Source organism: Gorilla gorilla, chromosome 21, assembly GCF_029281585.2.
Source record: "Gorilla gorilla gorilla isolate KB3781 chromosome 21, NHGRI_mGorGor1-v2.1_pri, whole genome shotgun sequence".
Classification (NCBI taxonomy): domain Eukaryota; kingdom Metazoa; phylum Chordata; class Mammalia; order Primates; family Hominidae; genus Gorilla; species Gorilla gorilla.
Window position 1 is genome coordinate 63,146,314 of NC_073245.2, and position 24,176 is coordinate 63,170,489.

Genomic DNA, 24,176 nt, shown 5'->3' on the forward strand with positions numbered 1-24,176 from the left:
CTCAACCTCCTGGGCTCAAGCGATCCTCCTACCTTGGCCACCCAAAGTACTGGGATTACAGTCGTGAGCCACCGAGACCTGCCAGTCTTTTTCTTTTGTGGCTGATGTTGGACATGGACACCAGTAGAAAGGTCACTGCAGATTTCTTCCCAAGAGCAAGGCTCTTCGGTCAACCCCCTTTCCCGCTTTCCCAGCGGATGTGAACTTCGTGCTCACCAAAGCAAGAGGTTTCAAGGTAGCAGCCCATGGGGTTGTATCTGATTGGCAGAAATGTGTGGTTTGCCCTGAATTGTTTTAAGATGTTTTCATGTTGTGACAATTGGGTAAACTTCTGGAAAAAATAGAGCTCCATACCTCACTCAGCACACCTGGATTGCAAATCAATTAGGAGCTTAATGTATAAAATGAATCTATTGGCCAGGTGCAGTGGCTCACACCTGAATCCTACCACTTTGGGAGGCCAAGGTGGGTGGATCGCTTGAGCTCAGGAGTTCAAGACCAGCATGGGCAACATAGCAAAACCCCTTCTCTGTAAAAAATAGAAAAATTAGCCAGGCATGGTGGTGCTTGCCTATAGACCCAGCTACTTGGTGGGAGGTGGGAAGATTGCTCGAGCCAGGGAACTTGAGGCTGCAGTGAGCTGAGATTGTGCCACTGCACTCCAGCCTGGGTGACAAAGTGTTACCCTGTCTTAGAAAGTAAAATAAAATGAATCTATTGAAGAAATAGGTTAAAAACATTGGCGAAGTGTACAAAATCGAGAAGCCATAAAAGAGGTCAATTTGATTATATATATATAAAATTTTTAAACTTCTGCATGGCAAAACCAACGGAAAACTCAACCAAAAAATCCCAAAACAACAAAATCCTAAGCAAATTCAGAAGATAGATGACAATTGGGAAAATAAATTTGCATCTCATGCTACAAAGGGATAATCTCCCTAATAAATGTCACCTACAAAAAAGGGAAACAGTAGCAAAACAGGCAAAGGCTATGAACAGGAGTTTCACAGAAAATGCAACACATGAAAAGATACTCAACCTTAATGTATGCCAATAAGTATGGAAAAATACCCGAGATTTTTCACATTTCAGGCTGGCAAGGGTTAAAATTTTTGATGACACTATTGAATTTTTTTTTTTTTTTGAGACAGAGTCTGCTCTGTTGCCCAGGCTGGAGTGCAGTGGTGTGATCTCAGCTCACTGCAACCCCTGCCTCCTGGGCTCAAATGATCCTCCCACCTCAGGCACCCAAGTAGCTGGGATTACAGGTGTGCACCACCATGCCAAGCTAATTTTTGTGTTTTTAGTAAAGATGGGGTTTTGCCATGTTGGCCAGGCTGGTCTCAAACTCCTGGCCTCAAGTGATCCACCTGCCTCAGCCTCCTAAAGTGCTGGGATTACAGGCATGAGCCACTGTGCCTGGTCTTGCTGGTGGTATTTTGAAGAAACATATTCTTGTACATTGATGGTGGGACACCATTCTCATGGGGGGCAATTGGCATACCTAACAAAATTAGAAATGGTCCTAGCTACTCAGTAGGCTGAGGCAGCAGGATCGCTTGAGTGAGCCCAGGAGGTTGAGGCTGCAGTAAGCCGTGATCATGCCACTGCACTCCAGCCTGGATGACAAAGCAAAACCCCATCTCTTAAAAAAAAAAGGGGGGTTGGGGGGGAAATGTCCTCGGACCCAGTAATTCCACCCCTAGGAATCCAGCTTACACGCACAAGAAAGAAAAGATAAATGTACAAGGTTAGTCACTGCACAGTGAGATAGCAAAAGATTAGAAAGAACCCAAGTGATTATTGATCTGGGTTTTATTCCTTTATAGCCCAACCATATGATGGAATACTATAATGTTGTAAAAATGGGTTAAGAGTTCTTTATGAATTGGTGTGGAAACATCGCCAAGATATGAAAGCCAAATGCAGAAAAATGTATGTGGTATGCTATTATCTATGTGAAAAAGACATTACTATTCTCTGGAAGGATAAACACAAATTTGAGAATGGTGGATATCTGGGGTGAGAGGTATCCTTTTCACTGTTCTTTAAAAGTTTTGATATTTTGGTGTTTGCCTATTCAAAAAATGGTTAAAATCAGTTGCCACCAATTAAAAATTAGGAGAATGCATATAAAGAACTGAATTTCCTGTTTGTTTGCTTGTTGCCTTAAGAATGTGAGCCCACTGTTTTTAGTGCCAGATATTCTAATTTTAAACAATGAGCTACATAAAGTCAAGTTGCTTTGGAGGTGGGGTCCTGGTCTCCAGGCTTTTCTTATACTCAAATTATTTCACTAATTTATTTCACTTGACTAGCCCCTGTGGGCATTTGCATTTGAGATCCGTAGAACCAGAGACTCAGACAATGGGAAATTTATTCCAAGGATATGGAGTGTGTGAAGAAATGCATCTCGGTCTCAGCTTAATGTGGTGGAGGATGGCAGCTAGATGGTCACTGCAGTTCAAGCAACTGGCAGTCTAGCTAGCACCTCTGTACCCCAATTCCAAACTCCCTGAGGATGAGGCATGGGGTCCCACTAGAGAAGTGTGTGCTGTCCAGGGCTCTCCTTTGGGAGGTGACTGATACCAGGTCAGACATTGTAAGAAAGCTACACCAATATTCCACAAGAATACAAAATGCAAAATCAAGAAAATATCAGGAAACAGAATCCAGCAACATATAAAAAAGGATTATATGCCATAACCAAGCAGGATTTCTTCCAGGAGTGCAAGGTTGGTTTAACATCTGAAGATCGGTGTACCACACCATATTAATAAGGGACAAAAACCACATGATCATCTCAATAGATGCAGAAAATAAGCATTTGACAAAATCCAACACCTACTTATGATAAAAACTCTCCTTCTTGGGGTAAAAAGGGGAGTTCTTGGGAAGGTTAGAAGCTAGACAGGTACCCCACAATGTCTGCTTACAGGGTTTACCAACTCCTTGGAGATGTTTAGTTGACCCAGGCAGCTACAGGTTTCCAGGAACCTTCCTCTCCATCTTAAAGCAAAATCCCACTAAATCCCACTTTGCATTATGGTGAAGAGTGCAAACATCTTTGGAAGGAGTTCCAAGTAGTTCTGATTTCAAGCAGCTGTCACAGAATCTCCTCTCCGAGTTCCCTGGGCTTGCTATGGGCTCAAAAGCCTGGAAATTCTTACAGGTGATCATCAGCTTGATGCATTTCAGGCTTGCAGCAGTAGGAGGGAGTGGAGGGCAGCAGGTCTGAGGCTGGCCTCTGCAGTCTTTGCTGGGCCTTCTGGCAGAGTGTGCTTTAAGGACTGCTCATGATGCTGGGTTTGGAGAAGCAGTTAAGGGGAGGACTGCAGGGGACACAAGCATTATATTTGGTCAGAATGAACATACGGTTCCCCTTAAAAACCAAACCAGTGAGGCCTGAGCACCTGAGGCCAGCCTCTTCAACCAGGAGGGGTTTCTCACTGGGCCTTCCATGGAGATGCTCCGTTTTAGACGTAATGAGCAGTTTCATCTGGAGGAGCCAGGCCGAGGTGAATGAAAGGGAGGAGACCTGGAGGAGTGGGTCTTCTGTTGGCATCCCCAAGCCTGGTGCTGCTGCAGTGGGGACTCTACCCAGAAGGTAAGGATTCCAGCTTAGGCCACGGTCTCCTTGTTGCCGGGATGAACTGAGGAGATGTTGGGGCAAGTCTACACTCTTGAAATGGTTTTCTACATGCAGGTTGCATCTCTGAGTGTACAGGTTCTTCTTAGGCTGCTAGCAGGTGTTTGTTGAGTGGCGGGGAAAAAGAATAAGTGGTCTCAAAGGAAACTGCCTGGAGCAGACATACTATTCAGGGGAAGGCTCGAGCTTGTAGCCCACGTTCACTGCGCATCCCTTTAAACCAGTTCTGTCTGGGAATCAGCTGGGCCACACCTCAAACCAATTACATCAGAATCTCCAAGCAGGGGAGGGGGAAACTTAGCATCCCCTGTCTTTAAACCTCCCCAGGTGATTTCAGTATGTAGCCAGGGCTGGGAATCACTTGCTTCCAAAGAATACCAGTCAAGAGATTTTTCAGGATTTACTTCGTCTTCTGAGTTGGAGCAGTTGCACCTTTTATCTGGTTTTCCTGTGGCACAAGGCTTGCTTTGAAGTGCTGGGTTCTCAGCATCCCTCTGCACCTTCTGAGTGTAGCATGGAATTGGGTTTGAATTGGTTTCCAGTTTTGGGTTGAATTGCTTTCACCTGAGCTTCAGAGATGGGTCCTGACTAGTCTAAGCCAACCAGGGTAATGCTAGCTCAGTGACTGACCAGGTAGCTTTGGACTAAGCCCATCAGCTTAGTCGGATGTTCTGGAATGGTCCAGTTGGCTCAGAATTCAGGATTCTTAATACTGAATGAAGGGGAAACCTCTCAGGTTAGGTAAGTGGAAGGCACCCTATGAATACCGGGGTGCCTGCCTAGGATGAAGTGTCCCTGTGGGTGGCAGGATGGAGACAGAAAACCTGAATCCTTGGTGATGTCCCTGAGCAGTTTGCCCTCCCCAGACACAGCCCAGTTGCCCCCTTGTCACCTTTATTAAGCACCGTCTGAGCTGGATTTCCCGTTACCTGCCAGTGAGAGTCCTAATTAATATAAAAGGGTCTGAGGTTGGGTAAAGCAAAGTGAGTAGTCACTGCTAAAGGAAGCAGAGTTCCCTGAGCAGCTCTTGGAGCCAGAGCCCAGGCTGGGCTTGAAGCCCATCTGTCAACCCCTAGCTCAGCACTATCCGGCATGCTAGAGGTAGCAGAGTCATCCTGGGATAAGGTGGGTCTGGGCTGAGGCTCATTTTGGTGCTTATGGACCTGGGACCCTGCTCTGATTTTCTTTTTTTTTGAGACGGAATTTCGCTCTTGTTGCCCAGGCTAGAGTGCAATGACGCGATCTTGGCTCACCACAACCTCTGCCTCCCCGGTTCAAGCGATTCTCCTGCCTTAGCCTCCTGAGTAGCTGGGATTACAGACATGTGCCACCATGCCCGGCTAAATTTTTTTGTATTTTTAGTAGAGATGGGTTTCTCCATGTTGGTCAGGCTGGTCTCGAACTCTTGACCTCAGGTGAGCCACCTGCCTCAGCCTCCCAAAGTGCTGGCATTACAGGCATGAGCTACCGCACCCGGCCTGATTTTCCTTTTTAATAGCGCAAGTCTCAGGCTTGCAGCCTCAGCATGCGATAACAGGGAGCAAAAATCTAATGTTTGTCTTGTATTTACTTTCATAGTCACTTTTATGGTCATCTGAATTTGTAGCAAATTATGCTGATTTTGCTTTTTGGTGACATCGTTTTCCTTTAAAAGGGGGAGTGAGGGTGAGGCATGGTGGCTCACACCTGTAATCCCAGTAGTCGGGAGGCTGAGGCAGGAGGATTGCCTGAGACCAGGAGGTTGAGGCTGCAGAGCTGTAATCGTGCCACTGCACTCCAGCCTGTGTGACAAAGGAGACCCTGTCCCCCCAAAAAAGTGGTGGCGGGAGTTGAGACATACTAAGAACATAAAGCAGTTGGGAGGCAGATGTGGCACAACTGACAATGGTGGTGGAGTGTGAGTCAGTTTGGGGAACGCTGAGCCAGGGACTGAACACTGTGAGAGTGGGGCTCACACATCTTTTCATTCATAGCAGCAGCCAACTTTCTTCCAAGGCCAGTCTCTATCCTAGGCCCAGGTGCATGGTGTGGCCGGAAATACCGGTGGCTGTGGACTCAGATATCCCATGTCCTAGTCAGCAGCTTCCCCTTTGCTAGCTGAGATGTCAGGACAAGTTAGCTTCTCTGCACCTCCATGTCAGCACCTGAAACCTGGAGTTCCTACTCCCAATACAAGGTTTGGGGGTTTTTGGAGGAGAGTGCGGAGGATTGGGGTTGGACTGTTTTGAGGACTCAAATACCTTGGATTCCAGTGCTTTACAATTAGTCCCAGAACTACACATCCGTTCTGAAAATACCCGTTGGGTAGCTGTGTATTCACAATGCCTAAGATTCAGGTGTTTTTAGGAACAACATTGTCCTTGTAGGGTGTAGCGGAGCCCCTTGTCCGGAGTCCTGTCCTTGGGGGAGAGGGTTCTAGTTGAGCTTCCCCAGGGGATGCTGATCCAGCTTTGCTGGCAGACGGAGTGGCAATGGCTAAGTCATGCCACTGTCTCTTCCTCCATCTCTCCAAGGCGGGATCTCTACTTTTGATTCCTAGACTGGCTACTTCATGTACACAGCTGTCACGTCCCACTGCAGTCTAGGATGGCAGCCAGTACAGCACTCACATCAAGTATATTGGAAAAGCCCTTTTACTGCTGCTTTATGGTTCCTAAAAGGTGCCTGCTCTGCTTATTAAAGTATCCATTTTGCTTCACTTATAGTAATAAGACATTATTAAAGGTACATAAATAAAATAAGGATTTTTTTTCTTTTTTTTTTAAGACGGAGTTTCACTCGTCACCCAGGCTGGAGTGCAATGGCGTGATCTTGGCTCACTGCAACCTCCGCTTCCTCGGTTCAAGTGATTCTCCTGGCTTAGCCTCCTGAGTAGCTGGGGTTACAGGCGCCCACCACCATGCCCGGCTAATTTTTGTATTTTTAGTAGAGACAGGGTTTCACCATGTAGGCCAGGCTGGTCTCAAGCTCCTGACCTCAGGTGATCCACCTGCCTCAGCCTCCCAAAGTTCTGGGATTACAGGCGTGAGCCACCACGCCCGGCCAAAATAAGGATTTTTAATTGCAAAAACCAGTTCAGGTTTAAATGGTCTTACACCTTAAGGTTAGGTGGTGTCCTGGATGGGGAAGGGGTTTGCATCACAGATCCATTAACGCTGTATGCTGAAAACACACACATGCAGCCAAACTCATTAAATAGCGTGGAAGATTTGTTCTGGAAATGAATAGGGACCTTCCTTCCCACGTCCCCTCCTCTTGGTTGGACACTTTGAAATAATGACAAGAACTTTCGGGGGTGATTTTGACTATATGCAACTCTTATATGCTGACTTTAAAACACAACCCCACCTATACTGTAGCTCCACTACATTCAAGTTACAGCGAGTAGTCCGTTACTGAAGTGGTACAAGTTGGTGGGAAGCAGGATGCAAAGAATTAGCAAATGGGGACCTTGCTTTGGTCAAGCTTTCAAGCCAACTTTCCAGCAGCTGGGAGAAATGCCTTTTATTTTCAAACCTGTCAAGTTTGTATCAGCTAAGATGTTTTTCTTCTAGATTACCTCAGGGTGACCCACTGATAATTGGTAATGTTGGAATGCCATTTCCTAATGGTGGGAGCAGCCTCTTCATTTCTAGTCTTCTGGAAGCTTTTGAGATGTTCCTCCATGACATTTTGGTGAAACATGCCTCAACTGGCACCTAATTATTGCTCAGCAGGGGCGCTGGAAGTAAGGGTCACAACAGGCAGAAAAACAAAACACTGCCTGATACTCTGCAAAATCCATGTGTTCAACATGTTCTACTTAATTTCATTAGGGAAAGAAAATTTCCATCAAGCTAAATGGTTCTCAAATGTTAGTGGCATAGAACCACGTAGAGATGGATGGGTGTGGTGGTTCACGCCTGTAATCCCAGCACTTTGAAAGGCTGAGGCGGGCGGATCACAAGGTCAGGAGATGGAGACCATTCTGGCTAACACGGTGAAACCCTGTCTCTACTAAAAATACAAAAAAAAATTATCCAGGCATGGGGGCACGTGCCTGTAGTCCCAGCAGTACTTGCGAAGGTGAGGCAGGAGAATCGCTTGAACCCAGGAGGCGGAGGTCGCAGTGAGCTGAGATGGCGCCACTGCACTCCAGCCTGGGCAGCAGAGCAAGACTCCATCTCAAAAACAAACAAAAAACGAACCACCTAGTGATAATTCTTGAGCCTCATCTCGAGGACTCAGTACTAGTAGTCTGAGATCTAAGTAGTAAAGGAACTACACTTCTGTATGGTAGTACTTATTTGGCAATAAGCAGGTTTGTTTCTAGCGTGAAGCATCTCAGATGGGAAACTCCCATCTTTAATACATCCCAGTTTTCAAATTTGGCACTCATTTTGTTCATGCCAGAAATGGATGTCGTTACAAAGGGGCAGGCATTGGGATCAAACTGACATACAACTCTAGAGCGATATGAGGCATAGATACCCTTTCTGCTTGAATTTCAAGAGGGAATGAAGCTGTTTGATAAAGATTCTTCTCTCCCTATACAATGACAAGGAACCAAAGATAGGATGAGAAAATGCTCTATGTGATGAACAGGGAGAGAAGCCACAGTCCTAGCTTGTCTGACTGAACTCATTCCCACAAGAAAAGCTGCAGGGCCAAAAACACGCCTCCCCACCCCCCCAAAAAAACAAAACAAAACAAAACAAAACACACCAAACCTCTGTAGGATACTTAGGTTTTCTCATGTTAGAATTGTTCAGCCTACATTTACAGGCATTCTCTAATTAGGTGGCAGCACGTTGCCATAGCCAACGATCTCCAGATTATTTGAAAAGCAAACAGTAGCAACAATATTCTTTTAAAATGGCTTTTATTGAGACACTTGTAGGGATTCTGCAACATTTCCAGTTGGGAATCTTTATTTCCAACTCTTAGGGTGGCTAAACCCTTTTCCGAATGCCAAAAGGCACACTGCCACCACCTTAATGAGGAAACACACTTATCTGTGTCTGTTCCGATATCCAACTGGGACCTGGATCCCAAGCCCCGTGGTGTCTTGTACAAGTCTCATTAGTCCTCCACGTACAACTCAGAAGCCTGTTAATCAGGGAGGTTAATTTCCAAATAAATGTGGGCTGGCCTAAATCCAGCTGGTTATTTCTGATTTGGTAATCTGTAGTATCTTAATTTGGGGACATCCTGTCCTAAGTTTTGGCTGGTGCATGTAGAATTTATAATCTACCTGTATAACAACAGATGCAACATAGCTCCGTTCCAACCCCAAATTCCTTAAAGGTTCTAGTCTACTCTTGCACTTCTTCCTGTACTATTGTTGAGAAGCGTAACATTTTAGGGAGAGGCTGGTCAAATCTCTACTCTCTGGTAACAGCATTAACAAGAGTCTTTTGGAAACGGACTCAGAAGTTATGGACATCAGCCACTTCAGACTTCTTTAGGCCAGTATCCTTGAGGTGACTGACCAGCCTCCTCATGGATTGGAGTTTCCCATCATTGTTTTAATTGCTGGAAATGTTGGCCTAATTCTGCTTCCTTGTAACTTTCTGCTTTTTAGTACAAGTTCTCTTGGGAATCTACGCATGGTAAAAATACCAGCTCCTTCCATCTTTACAGCCCTGTCAATGCTGTGCTCTTCAAAGCCTTTCCCTTAATAGCAAGAGGGCCAAGAGTGGCAATAGAGGCAGAGCTGCCTGCACTACAGTTGTTCCCATCGTAAGGTGAAAACGAACGCTTAACTTCATCTAGAAGAAAAAAACAAACAAAAAACCCATCAGGCTATTAAGATTCTGCTTGCAAATTAATGCCAATCCCTGTTTACATTTTTTTTTTTTATCACTGAGACATTTACATATATATGCAGGCTCTGCTCCTTAACAAAAGGTGAACTGAAAAACTCAAGGGTGTTTATTTTTCAGTTAAAAAAAAACAAAAACGAAAAACAGATTTTGTACCAGGTGCCTCAAGAGAAAGCATTCTATTTGCAGATGACAGATCTTGGGTTTTCCACGAGTTTCCTCTGTGACTGTGGCTGCCATCTCTGATGAAAGAGTTATGGCATTAAATGGCAAAAGATATAATGGGCACACAGGACTGTCGTGTGTAATAAAGCAAATATTTACATTAAGCACAATACAGCAATTTATTTAGATGCTTAAAATGAATACAAAGGGAAAATAAAGATCACAAAATTATACATACTACAACAGTGTGTCATATATTAGATGGTATAAATGAATCCACCATGATGGTGTTGAACTAAAGATAAAACTAAATATCCAAAATGCAGCACTCATTGGTTTGCTGCTTCAACACAACACACTTTTATACAGATCTAAAAGGTGTCAAAATTAGTAGCTGCAAAGTCAATTCTTGCATGTGATTTTAGCTTAAAAGATTTCAGAAAACAGATCTGAAATACCAGTTTTTGTTTTTGACAGCTGTAATGTCAAGGATATTCAGAACAAGAAAAATCCTATAATACAAGAGAGTCCAGATATATATCTTACGTGGCTGGCCTCTGTTGCAAGATTGTACAAGGTTATGTGCAAAAACTAAGTCTGTCCAAAAAGTCCATACTAGCGCAGTTTTGAGCTTTTGCTAGGTAAACTAGATAGAGCGTTTATTACACAGCAAGGGCAACACTAAAAAAAGAAATCTATGATGGGCACACAGTAACAGGATCATGAGCATCACTTGAATAGGTCTAAAAGACTGTACAAATATACATTTCAACTATTCAGAATGAATACATGAAAAAAAATCGCTTTTCCCAAAGTCTACTATACACATTAGACTGGTAGCTTGTATGTTGGCCCTACACTACCATGTGAATTAGTTTAACACTTCTGAAAGACATCTGACCAATCATTTCACAGAGGGAAAGAAATGTTGAAAAGGCAGATAAAATAAACCTCTGCTTTTCCTCGTGTGTATTCATGAGTCACCAGCTTATTGGTTTTTCACATTTAGTTACCGTGTCTGTCAGAGAAGGTTCTGAAGCAAGATCAGCCTGTCCTGTCATAGACTTAGAAATAACCACTGGAACTGCAGCGGCCACATGCCCCACAGTCCAACCAGTACTCACAAGGCAGTACCAGTGAGAAGACAGCTTTGCAGTCACACTGGAGATCAGAGTTCCAGGCTGCAGCATGTCACCAACGCCAGGGAACTGGCACTTAGGCCTGTTGGCTGCTCAGTTTAACTCCGGCTAAGCTGCCATGCATGGGCTCAGCTACTCCATCAGTCATGTTGTCAAACTGTTCCCCATCCTCACTGTCAATTGTGCTATTCTGCCACTCAATCTGGGGGTTAGATAAGCGCTCATCGTTCTCAGATGCGTTCTTCCACTGTGACTGGTCCTTAGACCAAAACCCTTCAACTTTTCCATAGGAACTATTCTTCCATTTCAACTGCTCTCTGTCACCTTGCATGGGAGCCTTTTTTTTGGCAGCTGGCTTACTGCTCCTTGCATCTTCGCTTTGGGAAGACTCGTCAGACCAGGTTCCTGGTTTCATTTCGCAGGTATTGTCCTCAAAGTCTGACACTTGTTGGGATCCAGGCCCACTCTCAGATGGAGAAGCACCGTCTTTCCACTCAACAACATCGTCTTGGTCAACCTCACTATCAGATGCATTGTGCATTAGTTTGGTTGGTTCCTCAGTCAAATGAATAGTTTCGTATTTTGAACCATCCTCTTTTTGGTCTAGCTTCTCCTCAGATTCTAAAGCATCCTCAGGAATTACCTTCAGTACATGTTCCTCTGGGTTATCGTTAGAGATTTTAGGTTCAACTTCAAAAACAGGGTCAAAAGGGCTACCACTTTCATTGGATTCTTCTTCCAAATTTTCAAAACTGTCTGAGGAACTGTCGTCTTCCTTCCCAAGGTTGAGCTTTTTGTCAGCAGTCTTACTAGCATTGACTCTGGAATCCTTCTCATCATGATTTTCAAATAGCCACTCAGCATCAAAATCCATCTCATGCTTGACTTTATTTAATTCTTTCATGTTAAACCCCAGCAACACGCCAGGCTTGTACTTTTCACAATCACGGACACACTTCTTCCTTTTGTTACTAAAATGGGAAGCGATGTCACTCTTCCATAACCATAAACTGGCTGCTAGCTTCTCAATTTCTCTCCTGGTGGGATAGGGCTGTTTGTTGAAATACTTTGTTAGAAAGCTTTTCCTGGCTTCATAGGAATCATCTTCATGACCCTTGGGGTCTAAAGCTAAAACAACAGGCTCTTCAGGCTTCTCTTCAAAGAAGCTGGGTGAATCACTATCATCATCTAACTTTCGTTTTTTCAGTAAGGGAAATTCCATTTGCTCGTAAGTGCGCTTCACAGGTGCCAGACTTGGAGACTGATTAAGCCGAGAGGGTGCATTCGTCTTATCCTGGCCATTTTGGGTCTTTCCAACACCCCTGCAGTGAACTAGATGCAGAGTGATAGTTGAGGCGGTCATGTTGCTGGTATACACACCAAGGCAATGGATACATTTGTAGGTGAGCTTTTTCTCAACTGGATGAACCGTCTGAATAACTTGGTGCCTCTCTCGTAAGTGATGTGCAAGTGCATCAGATATGGGTCCTTTTAGGATCGAAAAGCAAAGAGGACAAAGGGTTTTCCCAACATCTTTTTTATAGGGCACTGCAGCTTGAGGTGAACTTTTTACAGGGATATCTGCCTTTTCCTGAACTTTTGGCTGTGGCTTTGGAGGAACTGGAGGATTATTTTGGGCATGGTAAGCAACAGATTCAGCTGGGGCATCCCTCAGATTGTATGTAGTTACCAGGAGATGGATGTTAGTGTGACTACCCTGCTGCAATGTCAAATCAAAACTCAAAGTAGAATCTGTTTTAGGTCCCATCTCTTCATCAATGTGAACCATCCGCATGTGTGCGGCCATCTTTTCCACATCATTGAAAGTTGAACGGCAATATGGACAAGACAGACCATGAATTAACATATGGTTGAGCAGGGTATCTGTGGGTAAATAGCGATTACAGTAGAGGCATTTGCTAGTAAAATTGTGTATTTTCATAATGTAGTTGGCTACTGCTGGGACTTTCTCAGCTTTATGTTCTTTTTCGAAGTGCACACTATAGACATTTTCAGGAAAAAGCTCATTACAGATTGTACATATTTTCCACTTTTGAGTTGAGGAAGTGTTACCTGGGGGAGGGCCTGTGGCAGCTGCAGCAGGTTTGGAACTGGACTGACCTAACACTCTGGATGCCTGTGACTGAGAGAGGGAAGGAGACTTTAACTGGCCCGATGAGAGAGAAGAGGCATTAGCAGACTGCAGGGAGTATCTTGCTGGTGCCTGGGACCTCTGCTCTGACCCAAGCCCATAAGACCTTCCATTTCCACTTGGAAGTAACTGCTTCACAGACTGAGATTGTTGAGGAATGGAAACTGGTGCATTGCCACCTAGACCCAGTCTCATTGACTGACCAACACTGTAACCCTGGCCTACAGATTTGACTCCATAGTTGTTCTGCTGCAGATGAACACTGGACATCATGTTGACTCCTGTAGAATTTAAGTTAGGCTTTGGTATTGAGAGTCGATTCACCATCTGCTGTGATGGTAAAGACCGGACATTTCCAGAAGCAAGGGAACCGATTCTTGGTGGGAGTCCCATGCTCTTCTTGTCTTGAGGTTTGGGAGCAATTAGCATCAAGGGTTTGGATCGGGGAACCACTACATTTGTGTGCCCAATCATGGCAGTGACCTGATAGCCTATACGTTCATGGTCTTCGATGACATGCTGTACCAAAGCTTCATAGGACTTTGGCATGAAAAGGCATCGCTTGCAGTGAATACTACTCTCTTCTCGGGCATTTGAGCCTAAGGGGACTGCCCCATTGAGTGATTTTTCTCCTGCCTTTGCTATGTAAGGTGCTGCCACATGCTGAAAATGTTCCCTGTAAATGTGCTTCCTAACTATTTCATAAAGAGGATCTCGGTAAGTGCACTTCTTACAGTAATAAACAGCTTGCTCTACACTGTCAGCCTGCTTAGGTTTAAGGCCATCATTTTTGTTTTTATCTTTGAAAGTGCTGAGGCTGCTACTTGGTGCGCTGGCGTTCGGAGCATGAAATATTTTAATGTGTGTTTCCAAAGTCTTTTTGTCTGCATTGAAAGTACAGTAGGGGCAATTAAGGAGAATCCTATTTTCAAAGTCTTCACTATGGACATTGCGGAAATGACTTTTGTAGGCAGAGAAGAATTTTGAGGAAAATGGACAAGCGCTGCAGCAGAAAGGTTTTGTCCGATAGTCCTAAAGTAAACACAAAAACTAGAATTAGAATGCCACTTCAGATAGGCAGTTAACAGATTCCAGATCCCCCCCGGATATTCTTAATAATGCATTGATTTTAGGCCGGGCGTGGTGGCTCACGCCTGTAATCCCAGCACTTTGGGAGGCCGAGGTGGGTGGATCACCTAAGGTCAGGAGTTCAAGAGCAGCCTGGCCAACACGGTGAAACCCCATCTCAACTAAAAATACAAAAAAATAAGCTGAGCGTGGTGGTGGGCGCCTGTAATCCCAGCTACTTCAGGAGGGTGAGGCAGGAGAATCGCTTGAAGCTGGGAGGTGGAGGTTGCAACGAGCCGAGATCGGCCATTGCACTCCAGCCTGGGTGAAAAGAGCAAAACTGTCTCAAAAAAAAGCACTGATTTTAGTATGTTTTTTCCTTTTGTATATTAACTTTATAAAATAGAAACTCAAAAAAAAAGCTATCTTAAACCAAATATTTTTGTCAGTGTAAATTAAAAAGTCAATGCTAAGTTCTTTCTCAATGTTTAGGGAAAAAAAGTCACATTTTAGCTAAACCAAAGACAAATGACTTCAAGATAAACATTTTGCAGCTCGAAATAACAAGAATAACCTAAATGAAGGAAGTCGCTAAAGACTTCAGGTTTACTATACAGTCATGTGTTGCTAAACCACAGGGATGCATTCTGAAAAATGTATCATGGTGTGAAATCCTCGAGTGTATTCACACAGACCTAGATGGCAGAACCTACTACACGCCCAGGCTACATGGCATAGCTTATTGCTCTTAGGCTACAAACCTGTACAGCATGTTTCTGTACTGATTACCATAGGCAATGATTAACACAATGGTAAATATTTGTATGTTTAAACATAGCTGAGCACAGAAAAGGTACAGTAAAAATACAATGTAAAAGATAAATGATACCATGAACAAAGCTTACAGGACTAGAAGTTACTCTGGGTGAGTCAATATGAAAGGCTGGGACATTACTGTACACTACTGTAGACTCTATGAACACTTAGGCTACACAAATTTTACTAAAAAAAAAAAAAAAAAATTTTTTTTTTTTTTTTTTTTTTTTTTTTTTTTGAGACAAAGTCTCACTCTATTGCTCAGGCTGGGGTGCAGTGGCACAATCGGCTCACTGCAGCCTCAACCTCTTGGGCTCATGCGATCCTCCCACCTCCGCCTCAGTCCTGGGGACTACAGGTGTGTGCCACCACACTAGGGTAAATTTTGTAGAGACAGGGTCTCCCTCTGTTGCCCAGGCTGGCCTTGAGCAATCCTCCTGCTTTGGCTTCCCAAAGTGCTGGGATTGCAAGCCGCTGTGCCCAGCCCTAAAAAATATTTTTTCTTCAATAATAACCTCAGCTTGCTGTGGTTTATACACTTTTAAATTTTTAACTTTTTGACTCTTTTGTAGTAATACTTAGCTTAAAACACAAACAGATTGGCCAGGCACAGTGGCTCACACCTGTAATCTCAGCACTTTGGGAGGCCCAGGCAGGTGGATCACCTGAGGTCAAGAGCTTGAGATCAGCCTGACCAACATGGTGAAACCCTACCTTTACTGAAAACAAAAAAAATAGCTGCGCATGGTGGCAGGCACCTGTAATCCCAGCTACTCGGGAGGCTGAGGCAGGAGAATCACTTGAATCCAGGAGGCAGAGGTTGCAGTGAGCTGAGATCGTGCCATTGCACTCCAGCCTGGGCGACAAGAGCAAGACCCCGTCTCAAAAAAAACCCAAAAACTTTAAAAACATTTTTTTTCTTAAAAGCTAAGACACAAACGCATGCATTAGTCTAGGCCTACAGAGAGTCAGAATCAACAGTATCACTATCTTCCACCTTTACATCTTGTCCCACTGGAGGGTCTTCAGGAACAGTAACACACATGGAACTGCCATCTCCCATGGTAACAATGCCTTCTTCCGGATAACTGCAGAAGGACCCGCCTTAGGCTCTTCTTGAGGAGGTGTCACACTTATCAAGAATAAGTCCACGGTGCTTTGTTTCCTTTTTTCATCATAGATTTGATTGTAAGCAGATAATGAACCATGAATATTCTTCTCTATTAATAAAAACCTTTTGGTATTGAGATCCATGTTTTCAAACTTTTTTGTTGTTGTTTGAGATGGAGTTTTTTTGCTCTTGTCACCCAAGCTGGAGTGCAACGGCACAATCTCGGCTCACTGCAACCTGCACTTCCCGGGTTCAAGCGATTCTCCTCCCTCAGCCTCGTGGCTGGGATTACAGGCGCCCACCACCACGCCCGGCTAATTTTTTTGTATTTTTAGTAGAGACAGGGTTTCACCATGTCGGCCAGGCTGGTCTTGAACTCCTGACCTCAGATGATCCACCAGCCTCGGCCTCCCAAAATGCTGGGATTACAGGCGTGAGCCACCAAGCCCGGCCACGTGTTTTCAAACTTAAGGAGCTTGCTGAGGTCTGCACTGCTAAATCCTTCACTGAATTTTCTTGAGGGTTCTTCTTTTGCTTTTCCTGCAGTTTCCTTTTCTCTTTCCTCTTCACCTATGCAGGAACTTGTTCTAGTTCCCACAGCTCCTCACCAGTCAATTCCTCAGGAATCACCTCTAGGAGCTCCTCTGTTGTCCTCACCCACACCCAGGTTAAAGGTGTTTGCCATCTCAACCACAGACTTTGTGATTTATGCAAATCCTTTTAAGTCATGAACAAACCTCTTGAGTGTATTCTTCCAGATGCCATTCATACACTCCTTGATGACATCAACCCAAGCCCAAGCAAGATTCTTAATGCAGTCACAGATATTGCAATCCTTCCAGAATTGTATCAGAATCTTCTCAGTGTCTCCCTAAGCTGCGACGACAGGACAAAGGCCTTTCTCAGATAGTACGCCTTAAAAGCTGCTGTAACTCCATCAGTTGGATCAAAGAGGTGGTGTTTGATACTGGGATGAAAAACACCACTTAAAGGAGGCATTTGCTTATCACCAACAATAAGCAAAAGCTTGAAGGGTATGTTATTCTCTCAATACTACTTCTCCACTTTGCAGGCATATCTATTCAGGAGGGCATCTTGAAAGAGGAGCAGGGTCACCCACGACTTCTTATGTCTCCTGCAGTGAGTGCACTGGCCAAGTGTGTGTGTATTGATATGCTTGAAGCCCCTAGGGTTCTCACCGTGCCAAATCACAAAGGGTTTCAATTTGTGGCCTGCAACATTGCCCCCAAGCAAGACTGTCATCCAGTCCTTAAAAGACTTGAAGCCTGGCATTGCTTTGGTCTCCTCATGGATCAAAGTCCTTTCAGGCATCTGTTTCCAGGATAGAAAGGTTTCATCCATATTGAAAATTTGTTCTGGCAAGTGATTTTCCTCCAGACTCAGCTTATCTAGAGTTTCCCAAAATTCTTCAGCTGCCTTTACATCAGCACTCACAAACTCACCACTTTCCCATTATGTAATGAATAACGATTCTTGCATTGTTTACACCACCCAGAACTAGCAGTAAATTCAACATCACAGCCAGGTCCAGCCTTTTCTTTCAACACCTCAAACACACTTTTTGCTTTGGGATCGTCATGGTGCTGAGAGGTACACAGCACCGTGTGCACCTGGTGTCTGCTCTTCAATCCAGGTCATCAGAAGCTTCTGTGTGTCTGATAAAGGCCCTTCTTGAATTTTTGTTAGTCTCATTGCCTTCAATGAAGCAGATGCTTTAACAGCTTATGTCACTTTGTTCTTGTTCTTCAAGATCATAGCTATGGTAAAATGGGACAAGCCTGACTGGCAAGAAATAACCATCACTGATTCTCCACCTTCGTAGTCCTTAATCACTTCTGTTTCCAGGTCAATCACTCAACATGGCCCCTTACTGGCAACATTATGGATTTTGTATGCTTAGGGGCCATGATGAACAAAATACCATGAGATTAAACCATGCACAAGAATGATGCAATCAAGAGACACAGTGAACACAAGCTGTATGAGGCTGCTACCAGTTACCATGAAAAGCTGTTTTAAAAAGTAGGAGTACACTCTAAAATAAAAAGTATATATAGTAAATACATAAACTGGCAATACGGTTTTTAACTGTCATTATCAGGAAGTCATGTGCTGATGTTTTCTGTCTAGTACAGACTGCATATGCGACTATGTTCCCCCAAGATTATAACGGGGCTGAAAAATTTCTGTCACCTAGTATTCACTATATAGTTGACCCTTCAACAACATAGGTTTGAACTGCTTATATGTGGATTTTTTCCAAACAAATGTAGATCAAAGATACAGTATTCTTGGGATGCTCAAACCTCTTATACAGAGGGCTAGCTTTTGCTATATGCAGGTTCTCCAGGGCCAACTGTGGGACTTAAGTATGCAAGGATTTTGGTAATGAGGTTTTTTTTTTTTTTTTTTTTTTTTTTTGAGATGAAGTCTTGCTTTTGTCCCCCAGGCTGGAGTGCGATGGCACGATCTCAGCTCACTGCAACCTCCACCTCCCAGGTTCAAGCGATTCTCCTGCCTCCCCCACTCCCACTTCCAACCTCGAGTAGCTGGGATTACAGGCATCTGCCACCACACCTGGCGAATTTCTGTATTTTTAGTAGAGAGGGTTTCACCATGGCTGGTCTCGAACTCCTGACCTCAGGCGATCCACCTGCCTCGGCCTCCCAAAGTGCTGGGATTATAGGCATGAGCCCCGCGCCCGGCCGGTAATGAATTTTTAATCATTATTTGAGTGTACCACTTACTTCTATATTTTTTTTAAAAAAAGTTAACTCTAAAACAGCCTCAGCCAGATCCTTCAGGAGGTATCTAGAAGACGACACTGCCATCACAGGAAATGATGGCTCCATGTGTGTTACTGCTCCTGAAAACCTTCCAGTGAGACAAGCTGTGAAGGTGGCAATGGTAATACCATTGATCTTGACCCTGTGTAGGCCTAGGCTAATTATGTCTGTGTCTTAGTTTTTAACAGTTTAAAAAGTTAAAAAAAAAAAAGTTTAAGACTAGGAAAAAGTCCGTAAGTATATGAAGACAAAATATTTTTATACAGCTGTACAATTTTTTTTTTTTTTGGAGCGGTAGCAAGATTCATTATGAAGAGTGAAAGGACAAAGCTTCCGCAGTGTGGAAGGGGACCCGAGCAGGTTGCCGTGTTTGTGTTTTAAGCTAAGTGTTATTACAAAAGATTCAAAAGTTAAGAATTTTAAAGTTTTATTTTTTATGTAGCCTAAGTGTGTTTATAAAGTCTACAGTGATGTACAATAATGTCCCTTCATATTCAGACACCACTCAGAGCAACTTCCAGTCCCGCAAGTGCCCAATATAGGTGTACCAATTTTTCTTTTTTTTTTTTTTTTTGAGACGGAGTCTCGCTCTGTCGCCCAGGCTGGAGTGCAGTGGCGCGATCTCGGCTCACTGCAAGCTCCGCCTCCCGGGTTCACGCCATTCTCCTGACTCAGCCTCCCGCGTAGCTGGGACTACAGGCGCCCGCCACCACGCCCGGCTAATTTTTTGTATTTTTTAGTAGAGACGGGGTTTCACTGTGTTAGCCAGGATGGTCTCGATCTCCTGACCTCGTGATCCGCCCGCCTCGGCCTCCCAAAGTGCTGGGATTACAGGCGTGAGCCACCACGCCCGGCCACCAATTTTTCTTTTATATTGTATTTTTACTGTACCTTTTCTATGCTTCACTATGTTTAGAAACACAAATACTTACCATTGTGTTAATCACTCTTATTCAGTATATAGTATTCTCTTATAGTAACATGCCATACAAGTTTGTAGCCTAGGAGCAACAGGCCATACCATATAGCGTAGGGGTAATAGGAGGCTATACCACCTAGGTCTGTACCCTTTATGATGTTTGTACAACAATGACATCACCTAACAGGGCATTTCTCAGAATGCATCCCATCATTAAGCAATGCACGACGGTATTATATGCTGTAAATAACTGTATGTGCTATACTTCTATGACTGGCAGCACAGGTGTGTTTACATTAGTATCACTACAAACATGAGTCATATGTTGCACTATGATGTCATAAGGTAGCAAGTTTTTCAGCTCAATTATATTCTTATGGGACCACTGTTGTAGATGTAGTTCGTCACTGACCAAAATGTCGTTATGTGGTGAATGACTGCGGTAAAATTCAGGGCCCACGATGTTTTAGTGCAATTAGACAATTACAAGAGATAAAGCTGTATCTTTTATTCCTTTCCCCATTATGGATAAATTTTCATAGAAAAAAGGCAAATCTCCATTTTTTCCTCTGATTAAAGTACAGTGTAGTATCAGATTCAGCGCTGATCAAAAGAAAGACTGATTTGAAAAGTTGGCTTTCTTCTATAAGCCTTGCAGTTCCTTCTCAACCAAGAACACTTCAAAAGAGCTAATGAAGTAATAGTTGCTTTGATTCAAATCAAGAAGTTAAATAAAAATGTCCTACAGACTGTGAGGAGGGTGTGGTATTTAAAAGCCAATAATACATTATAGAATATACTGATATCAAAGAGCAACTTTCAGAATTATGATTGTTAACACCTATGCAGTCAGTCCTTTGATGAAGGCAGGTGAACTGACATGCTTGGCAAGAGATTATCTTTTCTCCCTAGAAACCTACTTGTTTCAGATACTGGTTTGAACCATGATGAAATACTCTGCTTCTCCTCAAAGCTCAACTCTTCTTTAGTATTCAGCTATGAGGCTTTCAGATTGATAAAACTGAATTAAATAAATGACGTGTCCCACTGGAAAGCATTCTCATTCTAAGACTGCTGGTTAGTAACTTTGCCTGGGGTATTTAAAAAAAAAAAAAAAAAGGGCAAATATCTGAGTACTAATTTCCTGAAAAGTATGTTCCAATAGATGAACAGATCATTAATGCAGAATGAGAATCACTCCTAAAATAGGTAATGGTAAAAATTAAATTGACAATTACCTCTCTCTATGCAGAAGGAAATATCACCTATATGACATCATCATCATCTATTGATACTTGCTGGCAGTGCTAATATTGTTTTTAATGCCAATTTGTAAAAAGTTTTATCTCTCTGTCACTGACATCCTACAGAGTCACTTCCCCAGGCCTCCCATAGAAGTTGGGTGCCATCAACATAGGGAAATAAGAAAAGCTTAAATGTAAGGAAGGGTCTTGTCCTTTTCTGTGCAGAAAAAACAAGAATGGCAACACAGATGCAGAAAAATAGAGCCAGAGCACTTTTAGGGGAAATGGTGGGATACAGCAGGCTTCGTAACTTTTAAGTAACAAAATTTTGTTTCTTCTTACACCTCAAGTTTTAGTCCAATGACAAAAAAGGACAAAAAGTTTTTCTTAGTCTTCCCACTGGTCAGGAAAATATGAAATGCAATTTTGACACTTTCGATGTGTGGCACTTGCCCGCAATCACTGCACCGCTATAAAAGGCCTAGAGCTGAAAAGGGAGTATACCAAGCATGCTGCCATCTGAGGAAGTCTCCGGTGCCACTTACCTGGTTTTTCGTAAGTGATGGGTCCCACAGTCCTACATCCTCCCATGTAGTGTTTTTCAAATAAAAGTCATTAGGTTCAAATTGTTTAAAATCCTAGAAAACAGTGAAATAAGTTTACAAAAACATAGTGGTATAAACGCTAACCCAATCTTACACGTAAATCTCACCTCTTAACTAAGATGGGGAGAGGCACAGGAAAACCAACGTCAACAAGGACTTAAACTAGGAGTGATAAGGCTCTTAAATATAAAAAGGCATATGGAAGTTGCAGTCTACATTTTATATCAACCAACCACTTTCCTGATGGTCAGTCGGGTTTCCAAGGAAATTGCTGGAAGTTCTAATTAAGTAAAAAATTCAGCCACACACTAATATCAAAGCACTTTTCATTAGAGTACTGTACTCTAACTCGTCAGTTACAGTACTGGAATGGTGTCTAAAATAGCAATGTTTGCTTATAGCACTGCAAATATGATTTCTGGTTCTGTGCAAAAAAAAAAAAAAAAAAAGATTTTTTTCAAGGGGAGGGGGCAGGAGATCAGATCAGGAAGAAAACTCAAATTTCAAACCCAAAAAGGCAGAAAGAAAGCTATTCAAAGAAAGTTAAGCAATATGATGTTAAATTTATACTCTCATATAAAAATTTAATGGTCCACTTCCCTCCAGACTAGGAAGATTAAAAGTCTTAGGGTAAAATCCCACTTGTTCCTAAAAAGTTCACAGTTCAAGGTGGAAAATGAAGTCTATACATAAATAATCATAGGAGGAACAAATCAAATGCATGACAGAAAATGTACTGTGATGTTGGCATTAATTATTTCTATGAAGATGACCCCAGAGAGTGCAAAGTGAATGGACTGTTTCATTTGGGCAGATCTACCTGAACTCTGGGGTTGGAGAAGGGCTACTTCCACACTTGGAACAACATGACTAGAGAAGTCAACTTTTGAGCAGCTTCTGTTTCCATGCCATACTCTTCAAGTATTATTAGTGGAACTCAAAATAAGAAAACCTGTTGTATGAATGAATTTGCTTTTTTACTTCCAATTCCATTCAAACACTTACTGATCACCTATTATGTGCAAAACACTGTGCTAGGTGCTGGGGCTAAATGGATCAACAAGGTAGCTATGTTCCCTAGCCACCTAGAACTTAAAGGTTAGTGGGGGAAACAGCTTCAAACATTTCTTTTCAATCAGGGACTCTGACCAACAAACCATAAGACCTGGAACAGTGAGATGTTGAAAAGGAGACCACTGCATGGCTATCCCACAGAGCTGTTATAAAGCTCATAGAATAAAACAGCTTGAAAAACAGTTCATAAAGCCCAAACTGTTATACAAGGGGGAAAGTAATAGTCTATGATGGGTCAAAAGGGGCAACAAATGCTCAAATCCTAAGGAAAGAGACAACAAGCACCCACACAAGCATGCCTCAACAATTAGAAGAAGGTCAACCGGAACATTCAGGCGTATCAGAATGAGAACAGGCTTTGAGTCCCACAGACACTGCCACTTTCTCAGCTGCAAGGCTGGGCCTATTTATTTGTTCTTCATCTGTGAAGTGGAGATAAGAATTGCTACACTGCCTCCCGCCTCCATGGTTGTTCTAAGGATTAAATGTATAGACAACTTTACGGCACCTAGTTCAATGCCTGACATGCTTAAGTCCTCAATGGTAGCCTTCTGCTTCAGGATGCAAAAATGAAAAAGCCCATTTTAGGGAGAAAGGCACAAGTTAATGCTATTGAGAATGTTTTCGTGAAGCTACTGCTGTGGCTGAAATTCAGAATCACATCTAAGATTTAGCCATCTTGGCCACTGACACAAAGTAATGGATCAGAAGCTGAGTCATGTTAAAATTTAAAAATGACATGCTACTTACTTCTATATGTTCTTTACAGTATTCCAACCCAATGTCACTAAGTATTTTTTTCACAGTTTTCCGGGCTTTTCTTAAACTGCCAAGATTGTTGACAGGAAGTTGGAACATAGTTTCTATTGGAAAAAAAAATTTAAGTCAAAGTCAAAACACGTACAACTTGTAATATTTACTAATTCCACTGATGATAGGATCATAAAACCTACCCATCTGACAAAAAAGGTGCATAGATATCCTCATCTAGTGTGTACACACACAGACACACACCTGCTTTCATGTGCATATGGCTTGATATATCCATCCATCCATCCTTCCTTCCTTTTCTTAAGACAGTCTTGCTCTGTCGCGCAGGCTGAAGTGCAGTGCACTCATGGTTCATTGACTGCAGTGCACTCACGACTCACCATAGCCTCAACCTTCTGGGCTTAAGTGATCCTCTCACCCCAGCTTCCCAAGAGGAAGGGACTCCAGGAGTGCGCCACTATGCCTAACTGATTTTTAAAATTTTTTTGTAGAGACTAGGTTTCACAATGTTGCCAAGGCTGGTCACAAACTCCTGGACTCAAGCCATCCTCCTGCCTTGGCATCCCAAAGTGCTGGGATTATAGGCGTGAGCCACTGAGCCGAGCACATATCTACTATATTGTGAATACTTAAAGCAGGCAGGCAAAATAAGTACTCTCTGATTTTCCCAGTTTTTAACAGGACATTTTGACTATGAGTCTAATCTGGCATAATTCTGATAAGACTTAAAAAAAAAAACAGTTCAGTAATGAACTTCAAGATGAAAATTAGAGAAATACTAGCAATCAATTATTTTTAAATCAAGTGTTAGTGCTTTTCTCATTTTGATGTTGAACATCTGAAAACAGA

At 43.0% G+C, this 24,176-nt stretch overlaps 1 protein-coding gene across 3 annotated transcripts in view; it reads right to left on the reverse strand.

Annotated features, from left to right (window-relative positions):
* Positions 1-8,496: 8,496 nt before the first annotated feature.
* ADNP (activity dependent neuroprotector homeobox) overlaps positions 8,497-24,176 on the reverse strand; it is a 41,905-nt gene continuing 26,225 nt past the window's right edge. For all 3 annotated transcript variants that reach the window (XM_031004709.3, XM_031004710.3, XM_055373214.2), the window contains 3 exons: positions 23,307-23,419; positions 21,423-21,515; positions 8,497-13,944 (listed from right to left, as the gene is read on the reverse strand). In XM_031004709.3, the coding sequence (XP_030860569.1) occupies positions 10,837-13,944; positions 21,423-21,515; positions 23,307-23,414 (3,309 nt within the window). In that variant the 5' untranslated portion in view covers positions 23,415-23,419 and the 3' untranslated portion in view covers positions 8,497-10,836. The remainder of the gene's footprint in view (positions 13,945-21,422; positions 21,516-23,306; positions 23,420-24,176) is intronic.